The sequence below is a fragment of the Henckelia pumila genome, chromosome 1 (genome assembly GCF_033568475.1).
Source record: "Henckelia pumila isolate YLH828 chromosome 1, ASM3356847v2, whole genome shotgun sequence".
NCBI classification, from domain to species: domain Eukaryota; kingdom Viridiplantae; phylum Streptophyta; class Magnoliopsida; order Lamiales; family Gesneriaceae; genus Henckelia; species Henckelia pumila.
The window spans coordinates 99537896-99562558 of record NC_133120.1 but is presented as its reverse complement, the minus strand read 5'-3'; the positions used below and the strand labels follow the sequence as shown (position 1 = coordinate 99562558).

The 24663-nt window shown below is 36.0% G+C and overlaps 1 protein-coding gene across 2 annotated transcripts; it reads right to left on the bottom strand.

Annotated features, from left to right (window-relative positions):
- Positions 1-75: 75 nt before the first annotated feature.
- On the bottom strand, positions 76-13911 carry LOC140877582 (sister chromatid cohesion protein PDS5 homolog A). Of its 2 annotated transcripts, XM_073281138.1 has the most exons (33): positions 13691-13911; positions 12104-12307; positions 11842-12023; positions 10939-11065; positions 10632-10850; positions 10192-10408; positions 9970-10115; positions 9728-9873; positions 9261-9410; positions 9086-9134; positions 8792-8983; positions 8502-8684; positions 7755-7909; positions 7553-7679; positions 7263-7412; positions 7120-7179; positions 6902-7038; positions 6662-6779; positions 6411-6542; positions 6092-6291; positions 5734-5890; positions 5422-5568; positions 4386-4466; positions 3690-4313; positions 3497-3601; positions 2911-2978; positions 2377-2428; positions 2181-2267; positions 2036-2073; positions 1475-1537; positions 1243-1397; positions 627-985; positions 76-532 (listed from the first exon to the last, which is right to left on the bottom strand). In XM_073281138.1, the coding sequence occupies exons 1-33, from the start codon at positions 13784-13786 to the stop codon at positions 500-502; spliced, it is 4959 nt and encodes a 1652-aa protein (XP_073137239.1). In that variant the 5' UTR covers positions 13787-13911; the 3' UTR covers positions 76-499. The 2 variants fall into 2 exon arrangements, with proteins under 2 accessions (XP_073137239.1, XP_073137283.1); XM_073281182.1 differs by lacking the exons at positions 76-532; positions 627-985; positions 1243-1397; ... (3 more) ...; positions 2377-2428; positions 2911-2978 and having other exon boundaries at positions 3497-3598; positions 3686-4313.
- Positions 13912-24663: the final 10752 nt, after the last annotated feature.

The following is a 24663-nucleotide window of genomic DNA, read 5'->3' as shown; positions in this document are numbered from 1 at the left end:
TTTAATGCTGTTAAACGCTAAAAGCTCACAAAACATCAAAAGATGATTTAAACGCAGTAGAAAACAGGTCTAAGCTTATGATAAAGTGCACGCGTAGCCAGAATAAATAAATAATTCTCAAATATTTGATGAGAGAGTTTACAAATCTTAAGCAGCAGAGTACAAATAAAGTAAACTTTGATGAATTTTGGATATACATTCAATTGGGAAACTAAGCTACATAGACGGCTAAGGTAACACGATCTTTTGATGTACATAGATCTCACGAGTTACAGATACATAAACTCAATTTCCATAACCAACTGCAGACAAAGTGCTGTAGGAATGAAAACTTCTATCCTATCACCTGAACGTCTATTGTATGTTTTAACCTACTGCAGGGAAGGCACGCAAATTATATTGATCACCTGTTCAGCAGCGTTATCTCTTAAAGTCAATTTACCTACTGCATAATGAATACTGGATTGCAGAAGCAGGTTAAATATTTATCTGCATGGCCTTATTTTTTTCCAGCACGCTGTTTCCACGTACTCTGCATTCGAAAAAAGAAGATAATTAGTATGCAAGGATCAAAACGGAGAAATGATGCTCAATGCTCAGAGGATAGAGCGGAAGTTGAGGAGCACCAGAGTCTCATCATCAGAAAGCTCTGCATCAGCAAGAGAAGTAGGCGAGTTCTTGTCAGCTTCATCTGCGAGTGGGCCATCCATGGTGTCCATTTCTTCATCTTCTTGTCCAGATTGTTCTTTGATCTGATCTAGATGCTTCATGTCTGAAGAAGAAACTGCTTCATCATCAGATCCATCAGCATTGAGTGGAGATCCATCAACATTATCACTTTGAGTGTCTTCAGAATCCTTTTCTTCCTCTTTGGGATCTTCTGCATCACTCGAACCCTTCTCACCGTCTTTCAGTTTATTGCCCTTGTTATATGGCTTCTTGGCGGATACAATAATCTTACCATATTTTTCAGTCAGATTCTGATCTAAATATTTTGAAAATATGGGAGGAAAAAGTCAATAGAGAACATAAAACTTGTAAAAACTGAAGTATAAAGATAAGCAACCTGCACTACAAGACAACCCGTAAATGGTAACGTGACTTTTGAATCTAGGTAGATAATTGTCAAAAAAAAAAACAAGTGAGATAAAATCAAGTACTGCAAAAAGCAACCATCAAATATTACAAAAATGGTTTTGCTAGACTTCTGGATATACAATGGCGAACAGTTTGATTTTTCACCTGAATCTGATTCAGTCATGGACGGTTTGGTAAATTCAAGATTTGTAACATCTGGGCTTCCCCCACTTCCCACAGAAGATTTGATCTTTATCGTGGCCTTTTGCTTTGGACTTTTGCGTGGAGTTCTTTTCCCTCTGATTTGAGATGATGGAGATCTGCAAATCCATAGAATTACATAATCTAATGACAAAGCAAAGAAGTATTTTGCGACTGCTGGATAGGAATAACTTACTTCTCTTCAGCTTTTGTCTCCAGTTTTATTCCTCCTATGGCTTTGCTTTTTTTCCCAGATGATCTGCAAAGTCAATATACTGACTTATTGAGAACACATCCAAGCATTTAGCCTCTTGCAGCATAATAAGCATGATCAAAGATGTATAAAGTGATCGACTAAACAAACCAATAAAATGTGTATTGAGGCGTCATTCCTAATTCCATGGCTATAAAGATGCTTAACGAAGCTTAGTTTCCTATGTGTCATTACATGGGCCTTTTCTACCTTAACTGTGTTTTGAAATAAATATAGAACGACTAAAGGTTTGGGGGAAGATGGACTTTAGGGCAAGTTGAACTTCAGCTCTTGTTATTTGTAGACGACTTTAGGGTGGCTCAAAATACACTGAGGGCAAGTTGAACTTCAGCTCTTGTTATTTGTAGTCGCACAAAATTTCCCCAGAACACAAATTTTGAAGTCAAATGCTCATAACAGATTTGATGGAGAGGGGAAGATGTAAGATTGAACGTGCATTACAAAAGCATCACGGTCCGTAAATACTATGATGGCAACACTTACGCTCCTTTAGGATGAAAGCTCTTTGATGAACTAGATCGCTGCACATGTTGAAGAAATTGTTAGCTCTCGCACAAGAAGATTTACTTGACAATCGCTAATTGAATAACTTTCTCATAGGACAAAAAATGGTTAAAGAGTGTTTGACCTTGTCGCTTTTTTTGCCATTATCCACAAGCTCCCAACGTTCTTTGTCTAATCTAAGAACTTCCACATCTCCATCATCGTATAATATCTTCAATTCAAATTGATCGAAAAAGAACTGTCAAGATATTCTAGCAAGGCTGCAAGAAATAACTCTACAGCATAGTACAAGATAATAAGCCACTCAAAATTCAGCTTACCACATGCTTCTCTTTCTCCGTATCAAAAGATTTCACATCACCTTCGTAGAACCTATGAAAAGTCATATAAAGACAACATCAGGAACAATTTTAGGCTTGCACTCGAGCAGTGAATGGAAAATTTATCCTACCAACATGAAAACTTTGACAACAGACTCAGGTTAATGCCAACAATCTTGATGGATTAAAAAAACAATGATATAAAAGTTCATATTTGGATAAGTGTCGGTAAATCATGGTTACCGAACCTGGCAAATGATCATACAGCCGTAGAAGCATAAACTGCAAAGAAAATGATATCCCCAATTCCTCATTTTCTTTGTTATTGGTGAAGGTCAGTAGTTTGGTGCTAAAATTATTCTCAGAACAAATTCGAAGAAAGAGTTAAGATGCAGACTGATTCTGACGAAACACTTCGAGAGTGTTAACATTACACGGAGAATGTTCTGATGCTCACCACAATAATGACATCCCAATTCGTTTACCTCTGGAAACACAATCGTGAATTGTAGATCATAGAAATCAAGAACTTACTGCTTATCCATTGGCCACCAAACTTTTATTCTGCAACCAATTAAATCCTCCAAGGAACTTTGCTTGTCCTGGAACGAAGCAGAAACCAGATTAGGTAAATTTAAGTTAAACAGAAGTTATGATTTCTTTTAAAACAGATGCAGTAAGAAACTAGAAAAAAATTTCCTAAATTTGTTTGGAAAAAAGAAAAGATTTCTGATCCATAAACACCATTGGTTCAAGAAGAAGCCGAGTTCAATGCAATTGCAGATCCTATGTTACTGACAAATCCAACCAAATCTTTTAACAGGGATCGGCAGAGGAGAATTCCCAGAACTACTGGCAAGCCAGTAGAACCGTAGGCGTGGGGGAAACTGGCTTCCTTAAAATACAGCCCAGGCTGAACTACCATATGAGCAAAATATTAGCTTAATGCTTCACCTGAGAAAGCATGCTACATATTTGATTGATTAACTGTGTTTCCCACCACTCATTTGTGCATGTGCTAGGTTTCATACTCATACATAGTAGAAGTAAGTCTTATTGTCTTCATTCACACAAGAACCAATTCAACAAAAAAAAAACACTGAAGACGGGATGAACCAACCTTTTGTAATCCTGTGATGCTTTTTTCTTTTTGCTTCTTCCCTGATCCAAGGTTGGAATAATTAGTTTGGTGCGGGCTAGAAGAATTTGAGACTTTCTTAGGCTTCTGCAGCATATTAAGGAAAAGTGAGATGAAGAAATGCTAATCATGAAGTGTCGCGCATTTTAGAAAATTCATCAGTGTGAGTACGTACTTTTGCATCAACGCGTGATTTATCAAATGCATCATCATCTCTGTCGGCGCGTTTACTTTTCTGCTTTGACCCAGATCTGGGTTTATTTTTTATACAAGCAACTAACAACTCAGACTCTGGAGGTTCAGAGGTTTTTTCTTGCATAGAATGATCTTCTGAACTACTTGGAAGTTCCTTATCAACTTTGTTCGAGTCATTAACAATCTCTTCCTGATTTCCATCAGTATGCCCCTTGGAATCTTTTGAAATAATTGCTGGACGAGACTTGTGAGCTTGAGCAGATGACGACCTCCGACGTTTAGGGACAGGAACACAGGCTGCTCCAGCTAACAATTTCCTCTTTTGAAGCTTTTGGTCACTTTTCTTTTTGTTGACATGTTCATGTCCATTGCTTGATTCCAACTTGCTACTTGTACCCAGATCAGAATTTATTTCCTTAACCATCTTCAGGATATCAAAATTACTCCCTTTTCCTGCTTCAGCAGGTGAAGACTCACTCTTCACCTCTTTTCTTGCCTTTGCTATTTTGGCCTTCAGACGTTTCATTAACTTGCCCAATGGCATTTCACTGCCCTCACTGTCACTGTCCTTCATGATATCATCCTCAGCAATTCCCGAATTAATCTGAAGTTGAAGACTTACTTTAGTTAATAGAAAACAGATACTGTCTGTTAAATCACTGCATAGAATTCTTACAATTCCATTAGCTTCCAGTTTGAGTGATTCAAAGTGTGCCAATACACTCTCCTCAGCCAACCACGTCTTTGCTTCATCAACCTAGCATACAACAGCACGAGAGATCATCATAAAGCTGCATTTTCGCCACGCCAAGTCAGTGTGAATAAATGGACAAGGAACATTTATCAATGAGAAGAGCACTTAGAAAAAGGTCATCACTCCCGATAATCACATTCCTGAATGCGACTAAGTGCACATTTAAGCTCACTTTTCCACTGTTTTAGGTATGATGGCTCCCCACTTGAATGAATGAATGCTTTCAAGTTTCTTATAAGTTCTCCACTTCGACAAACCACAAATCATTTTAATGATCTTTGATATGATATAACCATTCTGAAACGTATATATCCTTCAGGGGACTTGAATTATGTGTTCCTCTAGTTATCTCAGAAATAAAGAAACCTCAAAATATATCAGCAACAACACTGTTCCAACGTATCTTCCAGAAAACTAACAGATTTCAGGCCTTGTAATGCTGTTGGTAAAACAAATAACTCATGCATACGAGAGAATCAAGATAGCACAACACGTGAAAGCAGCTTAACTATTCAAGATTTACATTATAATTGAGCTGAAATCAGACATTCATGCAGAGACTTGAGGACCACCAAATTCCTAATATAAAATTGAACATGAAGAGAAAAGTTTAGGCTGGTAACTTCACTTGACAACTCGACAGAAATGTAGTAGATGACACTACTTGTTAGGAAAACTTAGGTGCACAAAAGCAACATAAAAAATTTAGAGCATTTGTTGTTAGCATACACCTAACTAAAACGTCCTTGCTCCAAATTACTAATATTAAGAACATAAGATACCAATTGTAACCCAGTTTGGCAACTGAAAAAGAAATTTCATTTAAACAAAACTATAGCTTCAGATCTAAATATATCCTAGTAGGGGGAAGGAAACGTTAATCATCTTGCTATTCATTCATGTCATCTAGACACAAGGGGGGTGACGAGAATGGAAAAGAGAGTCTAGTTACACATACCAGTGAGTCACTATCTTCTTTCTTCTCGACCAATTTATAAAGCACGGGAGGTAGGGTCACTGATGCACTTGAGTTTTGAGGATCGGTTTCTTTTGAAGCTAACCTCTTGATAATTGATATTCCGAGATCGCATAAAGAATACAAGTTCTGTAATATATGATTTCAAATTATAACAAGCATTAGAACAACAATAAACCTCACAAGCATTCTAACCATAGCATTCTTCTCATTTTATTCCTATAGTTAGACTCTAAAATTTTTCTCGTCAGTTACAGCATTAAAAGAAACATTCCATAATTCTTGATAGCAAACCTTGGATTTAGTTGAATCAAAAGCATCCTCAGAGCGCTTGATTTGTAGAAAAATTGAATTCAACAATGAAGTGCTCTCCCTGTCCTTGCTAATACTGACTTCAGATTTACCATCTCCATCTCCATGTACCAGCATAGACAGGAACAAATACAGCTGCCTGAAACAGATAAAAGATAAACAAAATGCATATACAACCCCACTCACAAGCATAGCGATGCAAGTTTGTCATAGTCTTCTAATTACTGTAATTTACTGGGACTATCATTGATTCTTATTGCATCTGTCTAATGCATTTCCACGAGAATTTGAATTACAGTCTTAATGGTGAACCATCAATGAAAATCATAAATGTCAATACCTGTATAAAACTTCAAACATTTTGACGTCTTTGCATTCATCAACATTAGGAAATGTAGGATGATGAGCTAGGGAATGGACAACGTATGGGAGAATGTATTCTGGATAAAATTGTGAAGATATTCCATCAGTCTGTGAGAGAATTTGGCGTGCTCTACTTTGCCAACACATCTGAATGATATCATTCAAATTGCGTTTGTTCTGCCATATACATGAGAATTCTGTCAAATAATTTCACAATATGAATGTGCCAAGGTGCAGATTCATATATATATGTATCATTATAGATTAAAAACTCAATAAACACGACAGTGCAATACCTCTTCCAAATCAGACTGCTGGGAAGTAAAATCAAGCAGGAAGGCACAGGCATACTTGGGATCTAAAATTCTGTCTTTTACATATTGATGAACCTTGTTGAGAAGTAGTCTCTTTACCTCAGGAAAATCATCCTACAAACACCAAAGGGTGAGGGAATGGAAGAAACATTCTCAATGAACTGCTTTAAGGTAACAGCAAACAGGAAAGTAATCCACAAGAAACATCAAATATGTCCGTGCAAATAATCGACCTCCGATGTTCTCAATGTCAGATAAAAGACATCAACAGGAATTTTATGCTCCCAATGTTTTGATAGGCGAAGCACAGCTTTTGCTGCAGCAAGCTTCAAATGCGCCATATCAACCAAACTGAAATGTGAGGAAAAAAAACCAATATTAACTACAAGTTTTTGAGAAATCATAGGTTAGAAATAGTAAAACTGCAGGACCACTACCTGCGAATAACCTTATGTCCTATACTGCCTAATTACCTTGATTTAATATCCCTTGAGTATTCACCAAATGTAAGTATATTCTTGAGGATTAGAACAAGCTCATCAATACCAGAACGAAGGTGAGCATCTTTCACGGGCAAATAGCTCTTGACCATAGCTTTAACCCCAAAAATCTATACACAATTCCCATGCATGTGTGAGCAATATGACCAATATTTAACGGCTGAAAGACAAATAATCTGGAAAAAAAAGACCTTTAAGGAACAAAGTTCACTTCTACCATCCCAAGAATCATTTGCCTGGTCTCCTGCTACCTGAGAGAGATCACGTTTTACATCAAATTCTTAAACAATAAAAGAGAATACCGGACGTGAAATTCTTATCTGAAAAGGCATACTTGGCTGCACTTCAGAATGTTTTCCTTGATGAACTTCTCAACTTCCTTTTCTCTTGTTTCGAACACTGGCATAGCAGCTTGAGCTATGCACCCAAGGGACTGGAGTACAGCAGGTAAATGCGACTTATCTTCAAGCATATCGACCAGCCTCTATTTATTTGACCCAAAAACACAGATTGAACCGTCAATATTTACCAAAAATCACATGCAAAAAATAACAGCATAAAATAGAACAGAGAAGGCAGAAAGAAACAGGACAAGATAATAGACAAAGACAAGGAAATGGAAACCTTGTAAAGAACAGAAAGTGACATGAGACCATCATCTTTTGTTATGGATGCCAGTGCATGGACAGCATATTTGGCCTGCCGTCGGCTACCCTCAATGCATATGCGCTCAAGAATAAGGTCTAATGATCTATAAACAGAAGTTTGTCATTTCAAAAAGAACACAAAGTAAAATGAAGATCACAGCCAGACATGGGGTTCAGACCTTGACGAAACTCCCAGCTGTTCACGGATAGTTCCCCCAGCCTTTGCAAGAATGTGCAAAGTACCTTCCTTTATTATTTCATTGTCATCCTCGAGAAGATGTACCAAATCTTCTTCTATTCCAGCAAGCATTGAAGGACAAAAACGTGCAAGAATCTAATCATGGCATCATAAAAAAAAGTATTTCAAAATCCAAAGTTACAAAAATAGCTTGGAGTAAAAGCACAAAATATCGATGTAAAATATTTTCCTGTTGCAAAGGACTTGATAAAAACATAGTTCATATTTTTTTTTCTTGGGCGTTCCATTGTTATAAAAGAGATTCATAATGAGTGTCAACCCAAAACTGGAAAACATAGAGTAGTATCAATGAAAGATTCATTTAAGATGAACATGATAACACGTTTCAGCTCACGAATAGCTTATTTTGAGGTTTGCTTCCAGCCAACAAACCAACATAAGCTGATAAGCATGACATATATTCTAGAATATTCGTGTATGAAATTTTTTTAGCAATTTCAAAGTAACACATGGATGAGCATCTGAATGGAAATGGCCTTTACAGTCTATTTGATGCAGACTGATAGGTACTGCTTCGGGAATTGTTCGAATTAGGTTTGGATAAACATGCACTTATGACATTTTACTTCCACAATAGCGCGAAAGATATACCAAAGTGTAATGTATCATGAAACATTTGATATCCATAAACTCACACAAAAAATCATCATAATAACATGAATCTTACCACTAGTATCGTCATGCAGGACAAAATCAACTCATTACTCCCAGACGATTTCTGTACACCAGCCTCCAGAAGGATTTCTCTAACATGATCCTTGTTGAAAAGTAAGCAAGAGCATTTCAAAGAAAGACTGCCCAGAAATTCGTAAAGCCGATGCTTTGGGCCAAGGATGCTTAGTAAATCATCCTGCATGGGATTGAAAAAGCCAGAGAAGCCCTCACACATTGGTTTGCAAACACTTCTAAGCTAAATTCTTTTTTAAAAATGATTTCAACATCAGCAAAATATCTCACCCGTGAACTACAGGCTTGTGGCCAGCCCGTGTTTGGATCAAGAAGCTGTGTCAAAATTTTCCATACGTTGGAATCTTTTAATTGGTCGAGAAGCTGAAAATCCTCCTCTGCCTTTGCTGGATCGATGAAATACCGGGACATGACACGGAAACAGAACATGACTTTTTTTTGAAGCTCCGCCACATCACCTTCCTGAATATAAGTAAATACTTAATATTATTTATCAAAGACCTTCGATAATATTACTACTAACTAACCAAGGAATAAGAAAAGGATAACTCATTATCTCAAAACCTGAGATGATGGTCTAAGGGATATGTACTTCTGCATCTCTTGCTGCAACCTGTAACACAATTAATAATCCCATGAAGCAGCTGCTAATATTTCTTGGGGATTGAACAAAATCTAATGTTTATGATTTATCCACAAAAGCCCCAAAAAAATGTAAACAAAGGGACTTTGGGCTGACCTTTGTTTCTGCTCCAAAATCTTCTCAAGAGCCTTAACCTCAACTTTTTCAAATCCAGAGAAGATCCTTATCCAATTTAGCACCTTATCTTTAATGGAAAAATCAGCTGGGAACAAGGAAAGAGAGAGAATCGGTTCGACTATATCTGACCTGCAAGAAAGATTATGACAGTCAGCATGACATCAAAATAGGAAATATGCAAGGACAAACTTATTAGCCAACTGGTATATCATCTAGCCTATGTACCCACGTATCCTTCAGTAGTTTGAATCTAAATAACAACTCCATGATTTATCACAAGATGGTGCAGTGGAGACAGTTGTTAGAATAACAAACTTCATAATTCATTCATAAGGAGTTGATCACCAAACATGGTGATTAATTTGAAAACTTTTATTTGGGGTCTTTATACACTTACTATCAATGAAAAAGACTAAATCTACAGCAACCACAAACCAGCAAGTTACCTGAAATCTTTATCATAAAAACATCTCAATACTTTCCCAACAATCCAATCATACTCAGCATTCTTCGTTGAGTCACTGGACTTGTCAGCGCAAGATGCTCTGTAGATGTCAGCTAACCTCTCTGGAGTATATCTTTTTACCAGAATCTGCATACATATAGCAAATATAATTGAAAAATGAGCATTGATGTGGCCAAATATGAACCACCAAAAGGATGCACATACAAAAACAAGCAAACGTACAGATTTATCACGTAGGCGTTCCGCTACCAGCTTGATAGTTTCAACCGGTATAGATGATAAGGCATGGCATGCCACATCACAAACAACGCAGACAACTTGTTTACGAACATTTTCATCATAATCCAACAATCGATCACTAAGTGCAGCTGGAAAATATTAAATAGTGAGAATTCAATACAACACAATTATATAGTTTGCAACAGCTGTAACAAAACTCCTTACAGATTATTTGAGGAGCTTCGACTCGTGAAGGATTTGCCAGAAGAAAAATCTTGACATACTCAAGGACAGACATTCTGACCTCCACCACTCTATCAGTCATCCTTTTCAAAAACTCCAAAAACACAGGCTGGAATGAGTCAGAAATAGTAGATCCTGGCAGAGTAAAGAGGTCGCCCACTAATCCCACTGCTTTCAAACGAATGTCCAGCTGATCACTCTGTTGATGTCAAACATATCCAACTATGACAAGTAGAAGATCTATGAAAATAACTCTAAAAATAGATACCCCATCACAATCAGTTACTGATGCTTACTCTAAAAGAACAATACAGATGCTATCATTCCCTCACATTCAGGAAGAAAAACATAATCTAGGAAGTCATTGCATTCTGAACATTTTGTTTGCCGATAAAAACACGAAAGAATTCGAGTATTATTACCAGAAGCTCTCCAGTAAGATAAGGAACAACTCCAGATAAGATTTGAGGAGCGCAACGGTAAACATCATAGAGTACTCCATGATAATTAATCTCAGAATTCAGGAACTTCTTGTCTCCAGACATTGATGAAATAAGAAACTGTTTTATGCCAGGTTCCAGTTTCCCCGCACAATGCTCTATCACATTCATAGCAAGCCTTCTTGCAGCTGAGTTTACGTTCTAGCAGCAAAAGTTTCAAAGTTAAACTCTTGTCGAAAAGGCATTCGAATTGGTGAACTTTCTGTGAGGACAAACCATGAATTCTTACCTCCTTGTTTGGGCCTAAAGCAGACAGTATAATAAGTAAAAGGTTCTCAGGTACATCCTCACTTTCTTCGAAGAGAACCTCCATAATTGTCTGCATTGAAGTCAAAGCATTCTCAGGATGCTCATCACTGCATGTGGAGAAATAACACATCCTTAAGTCAATACGCACTGTAAAGCCGTCATAAAGCATCCATATCAATTATCTCAAAAGATGTAACTTTGTTTTAATGAAAATTTTATCAGGAGTCAACTTCTGTATAGCAATATTTAAAGTTAAATTCACAAGCTGCATAGAGCAACTGCATTCAATTCTGTAGCAATATAAGTTCAAATTATGCTGCAAGATTAGATGTGCGGTATCATTTTGACAGCATCATATATTCTCTTTCCGCTTTTACAACAGGTTTGAGAACTTTGCATCGAAAAGGATGTCTTTAGGTCTCCCCCACATCCACCCCAAACCCAGAGTCAGTGAATATCCAAATAAATGTCCCGAATGTTATTTTACAGCATCTTAATTTAACCAGCTGCTCTCACACACAAAGGAACAGATATAAAAGTAATTAACACTCTCTCATCCCCCCCCCCCCCCCCAGGTCTTTGCAGGCAAGTAGTGTACCATAATTCAACATATTTTTCAAAATATTCAACATTTAAACTGAACAAGAATTATATGATAAATCAACGTAAGTGCATCTATCAGTGACTGAATGGAGAAAGAAAGTTAACAAACAATCAAGAGGCAGAGCATTTCATTTTGTGCACATGTATGAAATATCTGAAAAACATAACAAACTTTGTCTGAAATGGAACAACATTCATAGAGACATAATAAGCTGGCAAGAGCCTCATGAATAGACATGATTTGACTGTGGATAAGATGTAAATATCAGATGGACCGTACCTAACAACTTTGAAGAAAGTATGAAACATTTCATTTACAAGATCGTCGCATTCAAGATCCAGCATCACGACACATGATCTATATCTTGCCAGCGTTTCAAGAATTACTACTCTCCTTCCAAATGATGGGCCGTTTACATCTTTTAAGCCACTGAGAGTACCCACAATCAACTCAAAAATATCCTGTAACAGATTAAATAGCAATCGATTAGAATATCCTGAGTTGATACCTCCATTTGCTTGTTATTTTAAATGAGATGTACCTTCAGAACATCGTCATCATAAGGAGCCTCTGGTGCAGTAATTCGAGTTATTTCACAGATACAAACAGCTACAAATAGCTTAACCTCTCGATCCTGATGCTTTACAAGTTCTGGCTTGGCGATAGAAGTTAAAAAAGCATCCATAGAGTCCATTACAGGCTTTGATGGTGATTGATCTAGTTCGGAAAGACATGATGCACCTTGCTGCATGTGAAGGAGACAGTTATAAATGTTATTGCGCAAAGCAATCAGTTGAGAGTCCCAATAACTTGATGGAAGCAAATGACACAAAACACTTCCAGTTCTATAGTCAGTCCGTCGGAGTCGAGTAAAATTTTAAGTTTGTGAAACCAAATTTGTGGGTCATGCAAAACCAAAGTAATCATCAAACTTATCTGTATAGATATATACAGACAAAACAAGAATTCAAGGATGAGTGGACATCGCCGATTAAATGGGTGGTAACGGATTGCGAATTAAACAAATCAAGATTTCAGGAGTTAGAAGTCACTACATAAGCTAGACTGCTAGAGCATAGATACATAAATTTCACTAAAATTGGGGAAGGAGCTCACCGGAAACGACCCCGGATGATAAAAGAACTCAAAATATTCTCAAGACACCTGGTTTTAAAGCCCAATATGTGTCTCACTACGTTAAATTATAAAGGTGTTTTGTTCAACGTCCACACTAAACCATATCAATTTATAAAACAAATCATTGGCGTAGGGACACATGAGGCCTTCATCAAATGCATGATTCTCAGATTCTCCCTTCTACGTGACTTTTGCTTTGTCCATTTAATTCGATGCTATGCAAAAGTGTTCATATTCTTCTCTGTTTCGCATAAATGCACACATGCACAAACACCGCATAAAAATTTGGAAACGTGGTCTTCAAGGAATTAAGAGAATAATTGCAGAATCCAGTGATTTTCCTTGTTTACAGTCACATGTTTTAAAAGTCCCCACGATAAGACAAAGACATATATAAAAATTACTGGTAAAATATAACCCAAAATAAGAAGATTTGCTATTAGTAATATTATTCGAAGTAATATTTTTGCAAAGATGAAGCCTTCAGTCCCCCTGAAAACCTAATACTCACGGTTAGTTTGAGACTTAAGAAAAAAATTAAACATTCTTGCCCCATCCCCCACCCACCACCTAAAAAGAACGAGGACAAAAGAAAATGAGTGAAGCAAAACAGTCAGATTCAGACCCTGTAAAAAAATCATCATTGAACCCCAACAAGCACCAAGTCAAGCTCGATCAAAACAACAGCATGCCCCTGCAAGTTGACCTCGTGGGCATACAAAAAAGGACAACCACAACACGGCAGAGGTTACAAACTTGAAATACAAAGACTCGATTTTTTTGTTTCCCACGAACAATTAAGCTGAATAGTTCCGCGAAGGAACCCTAATTCCCCACCAATCTCACGAAGCCTCAACTTTCAAAATGAAACAAACATAAATCCACAGCTATAACTTCGCACGGAACACGTCAAAAACCGCATAAAAAACATGTTTCCGCCATAATTCAAACGCAAGCGAGGCATCTTAATTGAAAACGGAAAACCTTTTACCTTTAAAACCTTAATGAGAGCGTCTTTCGAAGCTGGTGGACTTTCCAGCTTCGCACCCAGCTCTCTCAGCTGCTGTTGCAGCTGCTTTGGGGCCATGGAATTCAAAATTCCTCACACCTTGGAGTTTCAATTAGCAGGATTCACTGCGTTTTTTCAGTGTGTTCTACTGTGTGTGTGAATTGGGGCTTTTTTTATGGGATGTTTCTAACTAGTGAGGAAGAGCGGCCGTTCAGGGGTTCACCACCCACAGTTAAAAAGTCGATACTTAATTGAGGTTTTTTACAATTATGGCCTTCGAAATATTGTTATTTTCACTTTCAACCAGCGTCTTTTCTTTTCTTTCTTCCTTTTTTCCCCCCTAAATAAGTATAACCTTTGGTTTAAATTTGTTTCTCGTGAATCCTAAAGATGATAATTTTTGTTGTGTTGTGTATTATGTTTCAATCAGATATGTTATACAATTTTTTAAATAACCTGATATTATCAAAAGTTTGCGATATAAAGTAAAACGAATAGATAGACGCTACATTGTGGATAATAACGGTCGAAATTAAATATCATATTGACAGTAAAACACGTGGATCCCCCGCATTTTAAATATTTTAGTTTAGGATCGAATTATTATACTAATACAATAATAAATTTCTCATAGATGTAATTTTGTAATAAATATGTCATAAAAAAGGTTTAAAATAAAACCAATGAAAGACCATCTTTATTTTATTTCTTATAATTTTTCATTTTAATATATCTTGATTTTGGTCAAAAAAAAATGTAAATAATTAATTAATGTGATCGAAAGTAGGTTACGTACATAGTATGCTATTTTGATGATATGCGATATTTGTGATGTAAAAAACATTTTACTTAAAACAGATAGTTCGATGTTAACATATGAGTGATAACGCTATATATTTCAAATCATGTGAGGTGAACGTTGAAATCCGTTATATAATTTTGAAGTAACCCGCCAATATCAAAAGTTAGTTATATAGAGTGTGCGCGGTCATATGTAAACTAAAAAAATAGATAGTTCGATGCTACATTGTGAATAATAACAGTTGAGATTCAATATTATATGAGTATATGTGGTAAATAATTTGGGTTTATGGTCGAGCTTTCATATTAAATTTTTTTTTTTTTACCAGAGAGCTTTTATGTTAATTAATACAACAAACAAGTTCTCGAAGATGGGAAAAAAAATCTTGAATTTGGTCAAAAATTCAATTTTGTAAGAAATATAACATAAAAGGAGTTAAAAATAAAACCAATTAAAGATGATCCTTTATATTTTGGGGATTATGTGTTTGAATATCTATTGAATTTGGTCAAAATTAGTAAGGAATAATAGAGTTAGGTACAAAATTTTAAAGACAAAATAAAATCGAAGCGTAATTTAAATTTATTTATTTTTTATTTTTTTAGAAAACGTGATCAAATTTTGGTATATATGTATATTTTATGTTAACACGTGATCTCAAATATATGACATTTGTTATATAAAATAAAGCAGATCATCTAACGCTACCTTGTGAAAAATAACTATCGAAATTCAATATCATGTCAGATTTGGTGTGTGGATCCCCCAACATTTGTAAGAATTTAGGTTTATAATCTAAATTTAATTCCAATACAACAAACAAAACTTCAAAAAAAAAATGCTAGTTTGTATGACATATACCACTAAAGAGGTTAAAAATAACATTAATTAAATACCATCCTTTTTTAGTTTTTTTAGGATTATTTATTCAAATATATTTTTATTATGGTCAAAGAATTGTAAAAAATGAGAGATTTTTGTAAGTATATTGTAAAGAAAAAAATAATATCAAAGCGTGATCAAAATTTGGTCATACATGGCCTTGTCTGATCATATGATCGATATTTATTATTTGTTATATAAAAATATTTTACTAGATTGGATATTTTGATGCCACCTGCTTGTGAATAATTAACAACGGTCTGAATGATATATCATGTGAGGCCTGTGCGTTGAAATACGTTATACAATTTTGAAACAATCCGCCAATATCAAAAGTTAGTTATATAGATTTTGTGGTACTCTAGATAATATATGACACGTATGATATAAACTAAAACGGATAACTTAATGTTAGTCGTAGATAATAATAATAATCGATGTTCAATATCATGTAGGGTCTGGACATAATTACAACGTGTAGTGTTAGGAAAAAATTTCCTATAAACTTAAACTCATAATCATCATGCTAAATCATTAAGATTAAATACTGTAAACTTAAGCGAAAGCGTACCTCAATTCTTAACAATTGATACCGATGTAGATATGCATGGTTTGGCATTCCAGATCAATACGATTTGCCTTGAGAGTTCTTTCAGTTCTCTCACGCTCTCTAACTATCGATGGGAATATAATAGAATGACTGTGTCGATGTAGACGTCGTGTGATCTGGGGACCATAATCCTATATTTATATTTTTGAATTCTATTTAAACTCATCAATCAAATAGAAAGCTCATTACTAGTGTCTACACATCAAAGGGCACACCCTATTAGATACATTAAAGCCCAAATAAACCGAAAACATTATTTAGAACACTTTTATGGGCTAACTTTATTTGACATTCCACAACACATAATTATTTACATATAAGCCCAACGTTGGATTTATGATCCAACAATCTCCCACTAGGCTATATGTGAAACTTTATAATTATGTTTTGCAAAATAACCAAATGAGCTCAACTTTGCTGTCATTACTGAAATGTATCTACTGCTAATCCGGTCCATCAATCATACTAACATAGGATCAAAGAGGCCTTTGTCACATTTATCGTAACTCGACCCATCAATGGTCACATATGCCAGATAACTAAACGACATGGATTATGATGTGGATGTGTAGCATGAAAATTTCATGTAACGTGATCTTAACATGCCTATTTCCAACTGATCCACCCTTAACTTTAGTGAGATCAACCACAATAGAGTCAGAGTGTGAATAAACCAAAACCTTTATTTCTCAAAAAATAACATTTCCTTATGTATCCATAAACCAAAAAACCGAATAACTGAAATATATTTATAAAAGCATTAAAAATTACAAACTTGTTACGCCTTAAACGCATACAAATCTCGTGTTATGAGATTAATGTTTTTAATGCATTAACAAATCTCATATTATTATGTTTTGATGATTACAAAACTCGGTTAATTGTTACTAACCATTTAAAGTGAGACTTTGCAGATTAGATCATATTAACAATCAAATTCTTGGAAGTTACTTTGAAGTTGTAAAAGAAATGGACAAGGACAAGCCAATATTATAAAGCAGAAACTTGCAAAATTCACCGGGTACTTTCCGTTCATCCAAATCAGATCTCCAACAATGAAAATCAAGATCAGGATGTTCTCAAGATTCTCTCCAAATTTCATAGCAATCCAACGGCTGGATATGGAGATATGAGTTTTTTTAATAAAGCTGCACAGTACTTACTTCTGCAAGGAATGAACTATGAAGACTCAACTTCAGAAAATAACTGGGAATGCTTTGGTTATTAAAATCCGATCTCCACCGATCATATGGATTTCTATGATGTTTTAAAGTTTGTATCCAAATTTCAAATCAATCCAACGGCTGGATATGGAGTTATGATTTTTGCAAATATGTTGAACAGTAGCTATTTCTGCAAGGAGCTAACTGCTGAAGTATCGGATTCAGAAGACTACTGGAATCGATGGATGCATCCAAATCCAATCTCCACCAATCACGATCAATATAAGGATGTTACAAAGATTGTGTGTTAATTTCAGGCCAATCCAACGGATGGATTGTGAGATTCGAATTTTTGAAAAGTAATGCTCAGAACAAAAGCGAGAACGTGATTTTGCGACTTTCGAGATTTACTGGAAATGTTTGACTCGTTAGAATCAAATCTCCACCGTTCATATTTAAGATCCAGATGTTTTAAAGCTTCAGTTTAAATTTCAGATCAATCCAACGGTTAGATTGGAAGATATGATTTTTCCACAAAAGCTGCTCAGTGCTGGAAAAAGAAGGCAGCGGCGCCTACACTTTGTCTCTACTCCTTGGCTTCCCAATAAACGCTCCAAGCACACAAATTCAAATTCAAATCTTTGCCAACTATAAATAGAGGCTTTCCAAGACCATTTAGAGACATCCCAACTCATCTCTTCTCTCCTTTGCAAGCAATTTATCACTATCAAAGTGTTTGTGTGATATATTTGAGAGTGATTGTAAAAATAGTTTGTGAGTTGGTTGTGCTATTGTTGTAAACACTTGAGTGTGAAGCCAAGTGTGTTGTGCTATCGTTGTAAGCACTTGAGTGTGAAGCCAAGTGTTGTGTTGAGGCTATCCTTGGAGCCCTTAAGGCCAAGAGTGTTGAGTTGTATCGGCGCGGTGATCGTGTCAAGTTGTAAGGCTATCCTTGGAGCCATCAAGGCCAAGACGTTCGAAGTGCTAGTGGATCCTTGGTTAATCGACTTAACCAAGAAGGGGAGACGTAGACGATTTATCGTCGAACTTCCATAAACATCTCTTATCCCTTTTACTGCTTTATTTACATTACGTATTTATTTACCGCACTTATTTATTTGATTGCTTAAGTCTTCCGCTTGCGTACTTGCATAATCACTTTAAATTGCTAAAGTTGCCAATAGAACCTAAATCCCCCCCCCCCCATTAGGTTCTAACAAGTGGTATCAGAGCCATTTGAAAATACTTTTCAAATCCTTTTTATGGCAAACCTAGCGAGTGATTATGCTCAAGGGCAATCTACTAATCGTCCTCCTCTTTTTAATGGCATAAACTACGGGTATTGGAAAAATCGTATGTCCCTATATATCCAATCCGTAGACTATGACCTATGGAAAGTGACGGTGAAAGGTCCCTATACACCTATGAAAATAGTTGATGGGGTTGAAATTCCTAAGGGAATGGATGACTTTTCAAAAGAGGACATGAAATTAATTTCGCAAAATGCTAAAGCTATGAATATCTTGCATTGTTCCTTAGATATGAACGAGTACAACCGGATATCGATGTGCTCATCTGCTAAAGAGATATGGGACAAGCTAGAGATATGTCACGAAGGCACCAACCAAGTGAAAGAAACAAAGATCGACTTACTCCAACTCAAATACGAAACATTTGAGATGGAATCCAACGAAGATGTTGACACCATGTTCCGAAGGCTTACTCAAATCATCAATGAGTTAGCACAATTGGGAGAACAATATCCTACCAAGCAAGTTTGGAGGAGAGCTCTTCGTGCCCTACCAAAAGAATGGGATGCAAAGAGAACCGCCATCATCGAATCCAACAAAGGGGACACTGCCGCCTATGATCTTGATCAACTACATGGGACCCTAAAAACCCATGAGTTAGAAGTGTCCACAAGAAAAGAATCAAAGAAAGAAGATGTCAAGCACAAAGGGATAGCCTTGACTACACAAGTCGAAGAAGATGACGATGATGACATGGCTCTCTTCGCAAGAAAATTCAAGAAATTCATGCGAGGAAACAAATTCAAAAAGGACAAGAAACCTGAGAAAGAAGTGACCTGCTACAACTGTCAACAACAAGGTCACTACGCCAATGAATGCCCACTCAAGAAGAAAGTGGACAAAGGAAAGAAGAAAGCCCTACTAGCTACCTGGAGTGATAGCGACGACGACGACGAGGAAGCAAACTTCTGCTTAATGGCTAAAAGTGATGACATCGTCTCTGACGACGATGACGAGGTAACTACTTACGATGAACTCTTACATGCTTATAAAGATATGTTTGATATGGTTAAGGTTCTTAGAAAAGAGAATAGAAATCTTAAAAAGGAATTAGAAACTAAGGAGCATGATAACCTTAGACTTAAGGATGACTTAGATCACATAGAAAAATCTTTCGATAAATTCAATGTGAGTAGCAATAAATTGAACAACCTACTTAGCATGCAGAAATGTAGCTTTGATAAGGGAGGAATAGGCTATGGTAAAAAGTCTATAGACTTTGCTAGTCTAATAGCTAAAGCTAAAATGAGATCAACCCCTACTTGTTCTTATTGTTGCAAATCTGGTCATGCTAGACATAAATGCAGATCATTGAAATATCAATATGTTCAAAAGAGCTATATGAAATGGAGGCCTAAGAGTACTTAACAACTCATTAGTCGGCATTATGAGATCAAAATCTAAGGGAGTTCAATATAGACCGGCTTAAAAATGCCTTGACTTGCGGCTGGTCTCCCTGTTGAACGTTGCTCTGTCCAAGGAAATAGGTTTTTAAAGTGGCCATATGCCCTACCTACTGGGAGCACTCTTGGAAAGTGGCGATGATGTTGCTATGAGAGACTGAACTCTTAGAAGTCTATTTTGTATCTCTCTTTTCTAACATTGTGGACCCAAAAGAACTAAAGGGTACCAAAATCAATTATTTTCAGGGAAACAAGAAAAATGCTCTCCCTAGCATATGGTATCTAGACAGTGGATGTTCTAGACATATGACGGGGAACAAGGATCTTCTTCAATCAATCAAACCAAAGGAGAAGGGGACTGTCACCTTTGGAGACAACAGCAAAGGAGTAATTGAAGGCATCGGCTCAATAGGTATATCTAATTCTTGTCTAATTGATGATGTACTCCTAGTGAAAGGACTTAAGCATAATCTACTAAGCATAAGTCAATTGTGCGATAGAGGTTATGAAGTCAAATTCACTCCCCAACACTGCACTGTATCATTTATTAGTGACAAATCCATAAATTTCAAAGGATATAGAAGTGAGAATGTTTACAAGGTCTCTTTAAATAATTTATCTTTATCAAATATAAAAAGCCTTGTATCCATGAATGTTGATGACAACATTCTTTGGCATAGACGATTGGGTCATGTTGGTCCTAGTACCATCGAAAAACTTTTAAAACTTGACTTAGTCGTTGGTATGCCAAAACTTGATTTGAAACTTGATTCTGTTTGTGATGCGTGTCAATTTGGCAAACATACAAGGGAATCTTTTAAAAGCAAAAATTTTGTATCCACTTCTATGCCCCTTGAACTTCTCCACCTAGATCTATGTGGTCCCTCGAGGAACGCTAGTTTAGGAGGAAAGCTTTATGCGTTTGTCATTGTAGATGATTTTTCACGTTACACGTGGACATTGTTTTTAGCTCACAAAAATGATGCCTTTGAGTATTTTAAAACTTTTGCTAAACGAGTTGAGAATGAGAAAAATCTTTCAATAAAACAGATCCGTAGTGACCACGGAACTGAATTTCAAAATGAGAATTTTTCAAACTTTTGTATAGAAAAAGGCATCGGTCACAATTTTTCTTGTCCTAGGACTCCTCAACAAAACGGGGTCGTTGAGAGGAAAAATAGGACACTAGTAGAGATTGCAAGGACCATGTTATGTGAGCATTCTCTACCAAAATATTTTTGGGCTGAAGCAATGAACACTGCCTGTTACATCATCAATCGCGTATCAATAAGGTCAATTCTCAAGAAAACTCCATACGAGTTATGGAGGGAGAGAAAGCCTAACATTTCATTCTTTCGGGCTTTTGGTTCTAAGTGCTTCATTCACAACAATGGTAAGGACAACCTTGACAAATTTGATGCCAAATCCGATAAAGGTATTTTTCTTGGGTATTCTACTACAAGTAAGGCTTATAGAGTATTCAATAAGCGCACCTTACTTGTTGAAGAATCAATGCATGTTATATTTGATGAATCTTTGTTAAATATTTTTCGCCCTAACAATGATGATATAGAAATACTTGAAGAAGAGATGGTTTCCTCAAGCTTAAATGATATAGATGCTACAGTTGAGGAAACACCACTTCCTAAGGAATGGACACATCACAAAGATCATCCTAAAGATCTGATAATTGGAAGTCCATCAAAGGGAGTATCTACTCGCTCTTCTCTCAATAATATTTGTAATCATCTTGCTTTTGTTTCTCATGTTGAGCCAAAATGTGTTGATGATGCTTTACTTGATGATTCCTGGATTATTGCTATGCAAGATGAGTTAAATTAATTTAAACGCAATAATGTTTGGGATCTTGTTTCTAGGCCGCATGATAGACCTGTGATAGGTACTAAATGGGTGTTTAGAAATAAACTTGATGAGCATGGCACCATCACTAGAAACAAGGCTAGGCTCGTAGCTAAAGGATATAGTCAAGAAGAAGGCATTGATTATGATGAGACTTATGCTCCTGTTGCCCGTCTTGAATCCATTCGTATGTTACTTGCTTTTGCATGCTCTAGAAATTTTAAATTATTTCAGATGGATGTTAAAAGTGCTTTCTTGAATGGTGATTTGAAAGAAGAGGTCTATATTGAACAACCTGATGGCTTTGTTGATAATTTGTTATCTGATCACGTATATAGACTCAACAAAGCTTTGTATGGATTGAAACAAGCTCCTCGAGCTTGGTATGAAAAACTCTCTTCTTTCCTTATTACCAATGGCTTTACTAGAGGAATTGTTGATATTACTTTGTTTACCAAACATGACAAAGATGATTTATTAATTGTGCAAATTTATGTTGATGACATAATTTTTGGTTCTACTAATGAAACTCTTTGTCAAGAATTCTCTAAGTTGATGCAGGAACACTTCGAGATGAGTATGATGGGGGAACTTAACTATTTCCTCGGATTACAAATCAAACAGTGCAAGGATGGGTTCTTTGTGAACCAAAGCAAATACATCAAGGAGATTCTAAAGAAGTTTGGAATGGAGAACACAAAATCATCATCCACACCGATGAGCACAGCAATCAGACTCGACAAGGATGAAAATGGTAAAACTGTAGATCAATCTTCCTTTCGTAGTATGATTGGCTCCTTATTATATGCTACTGCTAGTAGACCGGACATTATGTTTAGTGTTTGCTTGTGTGCACGATTTCAATCATGTCCAAAGGAATCACATTTGTTCGCCTTAAAACGCATTTTCAAATATCTTTCAAATACTCCAAATCTCGGCTTGTGGTATTCGAAAAATTCTTTCTTTGATTTAAAAGCTTATTGCGATGCCGACTTTGGTGGATATAAGGTGGACCGGAAAAGCACTAGTGGAACCTGTTTCTTTTTAGGAAACTGTTTGGTTTCTTGGTTTTCCAAAAAGCAAAACTGTGTTGCGTTATCAACGACCGAAGCCGAATATATGGCTGCCGGTAGTTGTTGTGCGCAAATTCTTTGGATGAAGCATCAATTGCTCGACTATGGCGTCTCTTTTTCAAAAATCCCTATTTTCTGTGACAACACTAGCGCCATATGTCTTACAAAGAATCCGATTCAACATTCGCGCACCAAACATATTGACATTCGTCATCATTTTATTCGTGACCACATCGAACGAAATGAAGTTGAACTTCAATATGTTGACACTAAAAATCAAATTGCCGATATTTTTACAAAACCACTAGATGAAAATACTTTTATTCGTTTGCGTGGTGAACTTGGCATGATTGAGTTGTAATCACTTGTGGACATAAATAAATTTAATGTCATATTAAGGGGGAGCTTAATATAAAATTTGAGCAACTTAATTTTGGATAATACAAATTAATTGTATTTATTCAAAGTTATAAAGCTCACATTTTATGTGAAATTTATGTGTTGCTTTTTAGAAATCATATTTAATTATCATGTTTTGCATTTATTTTTCCAGTCTTTTTGATTATCACAAAAAGGGGGAGAATTAGTTTGGTTAAATACTTTAACTAAGGGGGAGAGTTAGTTTGCTTAAATGCATAGAGAATAAAAAAATTGGTTATTTGATAAACAAACTCTTCTTAACTAATTGTTTAATTTAGGAGGAGTTTTATTCATGCAATTATATTGTGCAAATTTAAATTATTTATTTAATATTGTACATTTATTTCTCCTATTTAACCAAGTTTTGTGATCATCAAAAAGGGGGAGATTGTTACGCCTTAAACGCATACAAATCTCGTGTTATGAGATTAATGTTTTTAATGCATTAACAAATCTCATATTATTATGTTTTGATGATTACAAAACTCGGTTAATTGTTACTAACCATTTAAAGTGAGACTTTGCAGATTAGATCATATTAACAATCAAATTCTTGGAAGTTACTTTGAAGTTGTAAAAGAAATGGACAAGGACAAGCCAATATTATAAAGCAGAAACTTGCAAAATTCACCGGGCACTTTTCGTTCATCCAAATCAGATCTCCAACAATGAAAATCAAGATCAGGATGTTCTCAAGATTCTCTCCAAATTTCATAGCAATCCAACGGCTGGATATGGAGATATGAGTTTTTTTAATAAAGCTGCACAGTACTTACTTCTGCAAGGAATGAACTATGAAGACTCAACTTCAGAAAATAACTGGGAATGCTTCGGTTATTAAAATCCGATCTCCACCGATCATATGGATTTCTATGATGTTTTAAAGTTTGTATCCAAATTTCAAATCAATCCAACGGCTGGATATGGAGTTATGATTTTTGCAAATATGTTGAACAGTAGCTATTTCTGCAAGGAGCTAACTGCTGAAGTATCGGATTCAGAAGACTACTGGAATCGATGGATGAATCCAAATCCAATCTCCACCAATCAAGATCAATATAAGGATGTTACAAAGATTGTGTGTTAATTTCAGGCCAATCCAACGGATGGATTGTGAGATTCGAATTTTTGAAAAGTAATGCTCAGAACAAAAGCGAGAACGTGATTTTGCGACTTTAGAGATTTATTGGAAATGTTTGACTCGTTAGAATCAAATCTCCACCGTTCATATTTAAGAACCAGATGTTTTAAAGCTTCAGTTTAAATTTCAGATCAATCCAACGGTTAGATTGGAAGATATGATTTTTCCACAAAAGCTGCTCAGTGCTGGAAAAAGAAGGCAGCGGCGTCTACACTTTGTCTCTACTCCTTGGCTTCCCAATAAACGCTCCAAGCACACAAATTCAAATTCAAATCTTTGCCAACTATAAAT

Coding starts and splice junctions, on each gene's coding strand:
- LOC140877582 (XM_073281138.1), bottom strand. CDS start 13,786: ATGGCCCCAAAGCAGCTGCAACAGCAGCTGAGAGAGCTGGGTGCGAAG. Junction 6,780..6,901: donor TCAAGGGATATTAAATCAAG/GTAATTAGGCAG, acceptor CTCACATTTCAG/TTTGGTTGATATGGCGCATT. Junction 5,569..5,733: donor TTGATTCAACTAAATCCAAG/GTTTGCTATCAA, acceptor CATATATTACAG/AACTTGTATTCTTTATGCGA.